Raw genomic sequence first — 7,345 nt, 5'->3', positions numbered from 1 at the left:
TTCTGCCCAAGAGCAGCTGCTGGATGGCACTGCCTCTTTGCTGCCTGTACCCCTTCATGCTCCTGGGGAACTGCACCTTGCTGTGGACGGTGAAGACAGACCGCAGCCTCCACGCACCGATGTACTATTTCCTCTCCATGCTGTCCCTGGCAGACCTGGGCTTGTGTCCCTCCACCCTGCCCACCATGCTGGCCGTTTTCTGGTTTGAGTTCACCTCCCTCTGTTTCGAGGCATTTGTTGCCCAGATGTACTTCATCCCCTCCTTCTCTGCCATTGAGTCTGGGTTCCTGGTGGCCATGGCTTTTGACTGCCTCATCGCTATTTGCTACCCTTTGCACTACGCCTCTGTCCTGACGAGCTCCCTGATAATGAAGGTGGAGGGGAGTGATCTTCATGTGGGGCGTCTGCGTGGTGCTACCCGTTCCTGTCCTCATTAAGGAGTTGCCTTTTTGCAGGTCCCATGTGCTGTCTCACTCTTTCTGCCTGCACCAGGGCATGCTGAGGCTGGTTTGTGGGGACGTCAGGATCAACAGCCTGTACAGACTGACCGCGGTGATACTCGCCAAGGGACTGGACTCCCTGACCATCCTCCTGTCTTATACGATGATCATCAGGGCCATCTTGAGCATCATCTCCAGGGAAGCACTAGCCAAAGCCTTTAACATGTGCATCTCCCACCTCTGCTGTCCTGATCTTCTACATCCCACTCATTGGCTTGTCCATCAGCCACAGGTCTGGGAAGCACCTGACCCCACTCACTCAAACGCTCCTGGCTGATGCCTACCTCCTGGTGCCTCCTGTCCTGAACCCACTCATGTACAGCTGGAAAACCAAGCAGATCTGCAGGCAGATCCTCAGCCTGCTCTGCCGGAGAGGCACCCAGCAGGGGGGCTAGTCCCAGAGTGGCAATGCCCCGAAGCCAGTCTCCTCCTTCCTTTCCTCTCTGCACTGGTTGCTCATGGGCAATATCATCCCCTAGAGAAAATCACTCGTGCCCCTTCACTTCTAGGAGAAACCTGTCACCTCTTCTGCAATACAGCCATTTTTCTCTCCATGGTGGGAGGGATGACGGCATCTCACATCATTCCCCCACCCGTTGGGGGTGCCCCATTTCTCAGAAAGCCTGCAGGAGGGCAGAGCTGGTGTGGCCGTGTGGTTAAGGTGTCCCCTCTGCAGGCGAGGAGGGAGAAGTTGCTAAGAGAGGATTTCATCAAGGAATTAACTGCTAGCGGTCTCTGAAGGTTTGGTCTCTGAAGAAACACAAACAGCATTGCCAGACTTGTGCTGTTAACGACAAGATCCCCGTGTGGGGCCATTGTATGAGACTGCTGGTTCCCGGAGTGATCCCACGAGACTCCAGCTTTCGTTATACAAATGGTGTCGTTCACACCTTTACGGTTATGAGACGGGAACCGATGGCCAATGGCCTGTAACCTCAGGACACAAACCCAGAAAACTCAGTCCAGTCTTGTTGTAGGGTCTGTGAGGGGAGTGTATGGTTTTTGCTGTCTCGGGGTAACATCTGCTCTGCCCATAACTCTTAGGGGATCATCACAGAAATCTCCCCCCACCTTCCACATTATGACCCCAGTGAGGGTGGGTTGGTCCGGCGTGGAGGTACAGCGTGCAACAGACACGGAACGCAACCCAAAGGCATCCAGTGATGCGAGGTGCCGTTCCTCAGGGAACGGAATGGTTTCCTCAGGGACACACGTGGTGTTCAAGTGACATGCCTCATACCCGGACTGGCTGAGCCGCCCCTTTCAGAGCATCAGGCTGTCCGTAGAGGAGCCTCCACCCCATCCCACCCACTCCTGATCAACCACCCTTGCCATTGGGTTAAATAATCCTCACTGCCAGCCATGTCCTGTGACCTGGCCAGGCCTGCAGGGTCACACCACACCATTTGCTCCGCTCTACCCCCAGACCGGTGCCTTCAGTCTGCCTCATGGGCTGGTCTCCCCTGGGCTATCTCAGCCCAGCCTTTGCCTCATCCCACCTGAGTGGCCTAGAAGGAGGGAGTGGGCTGAAAAGGAGGAGAAAGAGAAGCCATGACCTCGCAGGTGAGGGAGCAGCAGCTCCCATCTCATGGGAGAGGTCGTTGCTGCAGCAGTGTGTGAGCAGAGGAACCTCTGATTTCAGTGCAGGCACTTGGCAAGGTCGGTGTCCAGCCATGCAAAGAGGAGCTGCAAGGTCAGGAGCAGGGCTGGAACTTGGGATGTCCTGGCCATCTGTCAACAGGTCCCAGCAAACCACAGGGATGTGCTGGAGAGCTTCAGTAGTGAGGAAGAAATTGGGGTTTCTCTTTAGTTTTTTATTTGTTTCCCACCCACCCCCTGCAGCTCCAAAAGCCACTTTGGTAAATACACTGAGAGCTGCTCCCAGCTGTCCTAGGTGCTGCTGTGGGGAATCCAGGTGAGGATCAGTGTCAGGAAGGGGATTTAGGTGCTTTTTTAATGGCAAACATGAGAGAGTTATGGAAAAATTGCATCTGGGTTTTTCTTTTTCATCAGGGGAAGGAAAAGCTCCATCTCTTCCATGGTCTATTGGGAGAGTTTCTTCCATGGTCACTGGGAGGTACCAAGCAGTACAACCAGCAAGAGAGTGTGGGTGCCACTGTGCATGCGGCAGTCAGACGCCGGGAAGGGCCTGGTGTCTGCAGGAGGAAAGACGTGGTCCGTGCAGAAATAAAGGTGGATGAACAGCAATGGTGAGGGTTCAACACACAGACGCTGGGCCTCGTGGCTGGAAGCCACTTCTCCTGTATCTTGTCCAAGGTTCTGTAATGTAGATGTCTGAAGACAGGGAATTCATATTGGCCAAAAGGGCCAGCAGCATCCCGACCTGTCCCAGCACTGGTGTGGCCAGCAGGACTGGGGCAGAGATCATACCCCTGGACTGGGGGCACTGGGGAGGCTGCCCCTTGACTCCTGGGTTCAGTTTGGGGCCCTCCCTCACTGCCAGAAGGACACTGAGGGGCTGGAGCGTGTCCAGAGAAGGGCAGCAGAGCTGGGCAGGGTCTGGAGCACAATGCACTGAGGAGCGGCTGAGGGACCTGGTGGGGCTGAGCCTGGAGCAAAGGAGGCTCCGGGGAGACCTTCTGGCTCTGACAACTCCCTGTCAGGAGGTATTGAGGTTGGGGTCAGTCTGTTCTCCCAAGTAACAAGTGATAGGACAAGAGGAACCGACCTCAAGTTGTTCCAGGGGAGGATGAGGTTGGATATTAGGAAAAATTTCTTTACAGGGAGGGTTATGGAGAATTGGAACAGGCTGCCCAGGGCGGTGGTGGAGTCCCCATCCCTGGAAGAGTTTGAAGGACATGTAGATGTAGTGTTGAGGGACATGGTTTAGGGACACTGGTAGTGCAGGGTTAATGGTTGGACGTGATGATGTTAAAGGTCTCTTCCAACCAGACGGTTCGGTGGTTCTGTGACTGGTGCATGTCCCTTTGTCCCTGCTGAAATGCTCACGCCACTCCGCAGTCAGAGCCGGGGACCTGTGACTCAGGGGTGCTATGCTGTGCAGAAACCACGGGCACATTGTTGTGAGCACAGGAAGGAGCAGTTTGTCTCATGCTTGAAAGTTTTGCTAAACCCAACGGGGCCAGCTGTGGGAAAGAGCAAATGCTGCGGTAACCAGTGTGTGGAGAGCAGGGAGCAGCTCCCTGAGGCACCGAGCAGCTCCCGGGGGGGTCAGTGGAGCATGTCAGCTGCCGACAAAACTGGCGGCTGCTTTGAACCAATTTCCTCACGGGTGAAATCCACAACCGGGTTAAACGACGGGCATTTCAGCCAAGCAAGTGTTGGCTGAACCACGGCTCTGAGCCGTGGCAATCCGGGGAAGTTCTCATCGACTGCGAAAGAGGGAACACAACCCCCACTTTAAAAAGGATGAAAGAAAGGCCCAGGGAACTACAAACCAGTCAGTCTCACCTCTGTGCCCAGCAAAATCAGGGAGCGGCTCCTCCTGGAAACTCTGCTAAAGTACGTGGAAAATAAGGAGGTCATTGGCCTTACTGAGGGCAAACCGTGCCTGACAGGTTTGGTGGCCTTGTACAATGTTGGGACAGTGCTGGTGGATAAGGGAAGAGCAACTGACGCCATCTACCTAGACTTGTGCAGAGCGTGTGACGCCATCACAGGAGGCCACGACAATGATCTGAGGGCTGGAGCACGTCCCCTATGAGGAGAGGGCAGAGAGCTGGAGGGGTTCAGCCTGGAGCAGAGGAGGCTGCGGGGAGACCTGAGTGCAGCCTGTCAGTGCTGCAAGGGGCTGTGTGAGAGCTGGGGAGGGGCTGTTCAGAGAGCAGGCTGCTGGGAGACCTGAGTGCAGCCTGTCAGTGCTGCAAGGGGGGGTCAGAGAGCTGGGGAGGAGCTGTTCACCAGGGGCTGTGGGGGCAGGACAAGGGTGATGGTTCCACTGACAGAGGGAGAGTCAGAGCAGAGAGAAGGGAGAAACGTTTGATGCTGAGGGTGGGCAGAGCCTGGCCCAGGCTGCCCTGAGAGGTGGGAGCAGCCCCATCGCTGGCCCCATGGCAGGTCAGGTTGTCCCTTGGGGCTCTGAGCCCCCTGCTCTGGGTGCAGATGTCCCTGCTCCCTGCAGGGTGACCTGGAAAGGTCCCTCCAACCCAAACTGTTCCATGGTTCTATGATTCCTAGCCCTCCTGGAGGTGGTCTAACACCCAAGAACAGAGCCCAGCTACAGCATCGCAGCCCTGGAAGGTCTGTGTGATGCAGCATCATGAAATCCACAGTAATGTCAGTCATCATCCTCACAACATCTCACCCCTCGAGAGTGACCTGGGGGTACCTCACTGCCTGTCCATGAGGACCTGAGGTATGAAACGTGCTTCCTCGAGGCTCGCATGCCCTCACCGTACCTGCAGCTCCCCCTAAACCCCGCTCTTCTCCAGCTGTCTCTGAGTCACAGGATTTGCCACCTTCATTTAATAATTGACAGGACCACGCGGCTGCCCAACATTGGCCGTTTGCTTTCCTCTGTTTGACTTTCCGTCGGCGGCGCCAGAAGCAATAATGTACACACCAATTTTTCTACGAGTGCTTCCCAGCTGTCGATCCCTCTCCCTTATCTGCGTTTGCTCAGCCCCGCACCTACGTTTGCCAGCACAGAATTCCTGTCACCAGCAAACAGCCTCAGTTGTCAACTTCTGCTGCACGCCAGCACTGTCACAGCCTAGTAGCTCTGAAGGTGCCTCACAGGGAGGTGAAAATACACCACTGAATCTTCATCTGCTCTGCAAGACATAAACGGCCCTAACTATGAAGTTCAAAGCATCCATAGACAAGTGGGTCAGGACTGGGACATGCTGGTACCTACCACAGAGATGTTTATTGCTTTTCATTATTGCTGGTAGCAACCATCCAACTCATCTGCTTGCTCATCCTGGGATTGCTCTGTCGTGAGGCCCCGTTCAGTTCCAAGGAAGGCTGCAGTAAACCAACATGAATGGGGCGATCCTGAGAAGGATTACGTGTTCGCTGGGAAGGTTTGTCTTCGGGATTGGACGTGGACTAATGGTCTGACCTAGTTTTAGAACACAAAACCTTCTGTTGACCCCCTGGTATCTGTATGTTTGCACAGCGCCAGAGCAGCGGTCAGCTCCATGTGAACACATCCCATATTTTAACCCCGACCTTGAGAACAAAGTAGATCATGAGCCCTAAATCAACTGGACTTTTCAAGTGCTTGAAGTGCAACACCTAAAAGGCCACATGGCTTTTCAAAATGCTGGGGAAACACTCCAAAAATCCTGGATTTCCTGGGTTTCCCTAGAATCAGCTCTGCACTCAGTGTCCCAAACCCTTGTCTGTGTGTGGGCCTGGGGTCCAAGCTCCCATGGCAGCCAGAGGTGGTGAGCCGATGCAGTCCATGGACCTGTGGAGCTCACCTGCTCTAAGGGGAGCTGAGCAAGTTCAAAGAAAGGAATTTCAAACTAAATCCTACCCCCAAAGCCACATTCTGGGTAACAAACATTTCATCTTTAATGCCACCTGGTGGGTGTGACCCATTGGGGTGTTTATAGGTTATACCCTCAGCTTTTACCCCACAAGTGTCCTTCAAGAAGCTCAATGTGGGTTTTACTGGGTGAGTTCAGGATTTGCAGAATAATCCCAGTCTCAAACTGTGGGAGAAAATAAGGTATCGTGTGGCTGCTGAGGCTGACCTCGCTGGATCATGTGGGGACCTGGCCAGCCCACGCCCAGAGCTGCTGCCCACTGTCACCAGAGGATGGCTCTCCCATGTCCTCCTCCTCCTCTCAGCATGGAGAGTCTTGTGGCTCTTGGCTCTACTGCTGTGGCTCTTCTTGCAGAGAGCGGAAGTTTATCCAGCCTCATTTAGAAACCTGTGAACCCACTTCAGAGTGAGGGACGGACCAGGTGACCTCTTCAAGTTCCTTTTGCCCAATCATCTAGGATTTCTAGGATTAGCACAAAATAGACAGCATAAAACTGTAGCAGCATATCTTTGATGGTCCAGAGGGTACTTAGGTGTTCACCTCTGCTCCTGTCGCAAGGTTCTGCACTATTGACTCTGGGCTATGACTTCCAGAAACTATTGCCCAGCAACAGCAGCATCTGCAGTCATCAGGCATCCCTCCTGATGGGCAGCAGTGACATTTCTGAACAGCCTCTCTGCTCCAATCCCCATATGCTCCTAGAAAATACATCCTCTGAATTGTGAAGGTGATGAGAAACTTCCATGCACCCAGATATATTCTGTATTTTGTGGAAGCCTTGAAAGATCCAGTCCTACCTTTTCTGATACCATCCATCACGCCAGGCTCTGTTTGGTCTAACCCAATGGAAATTGCCTTCAGTGCCTGCACTCCCCACACCTTCTTCCTTAATGAGGTTGGACTGGCTGTGGGTCCCTGTTGCACTGCTCTTCAGTGAATTCCTCAGACTCACAACCTTACAGAAATACCTCATTCCTCCAACCCTGGCAGAGGAGAAGTGACTTTCAGAGAACTGCAGACTGGTTTGGGTTGGAGGGACCTTTCCAGGTCACCCTGCAGGGAGCAGGGACATCTGCACCCAGAGCAGGGGGCTCAGAGCCCCAAGGGACAACCTGACCTGCCATGGGGCCAGCGATGGGGCTGCTCCCACCTCTCGGGGCAGCCTGCGCCAGGCTCTGCCCACCTTCAGCATCAAATGTTTCTCCCTTCTCTCTGCTCTGCCTCTCCCTCTGTCAGTGGAACCATCCCCCTTGTCCTGCCCCCACAGCCCCTGGTGAACAGCCCCTCCCCAGCTCTCTGACCCCCCCTTGCAGCACTGACAGGCTGCACTCAGGTCTCCCCGCAGCCTACTCTGCTCCCGGCTGAGAC

General features: G+C 54.5%; 1 protein-coding gene across 1 annotated transcript in view; it reads left to right on the top strand.

Annotated features, from left to right (window-relative positions):
- The window catches only part of LOC104499935 (putative olfactory receptor 51H1), a 4,924-nt gene extending 4,029 nt beyond the window's left edge, over positions 1–895 (top strand). The window contains 3 exon segments of the mRNA XM_010143516.1: positions 12–380; positions 382–683; positions 685–895. Of these exon segments, the coding sequence (XP_010141818.1) occupies positions 12–380; positions 382–683; positions 685–895 (882 nt within the window).
- Positions 896–7,345: the final 6,450 nt, after the last annotated feature.

The sequence above is a fragment of the Buceros rhinoceros genome, unplaced genomic scaffold (genome assembly GCF_000710305.1).
Source record: "Buceros rhinoceros silvestris isolate BGI_N320 unplaced genomic scaffold, ASM71030v1 scaffold38289, whole genome shotgun sequence".
Taxonomy (NCBI): Eukaryota; Metazoa; Chordata; class Aves; order Bucerotiformes; family Bucerotidae; genus Buceros; species Buceros rhinoceros.
The sequence above is the reverse complement of the archived record's forward strand: the minus strand, read 5'-3'. Positions and strand labels throughout refer to the sequence as shown.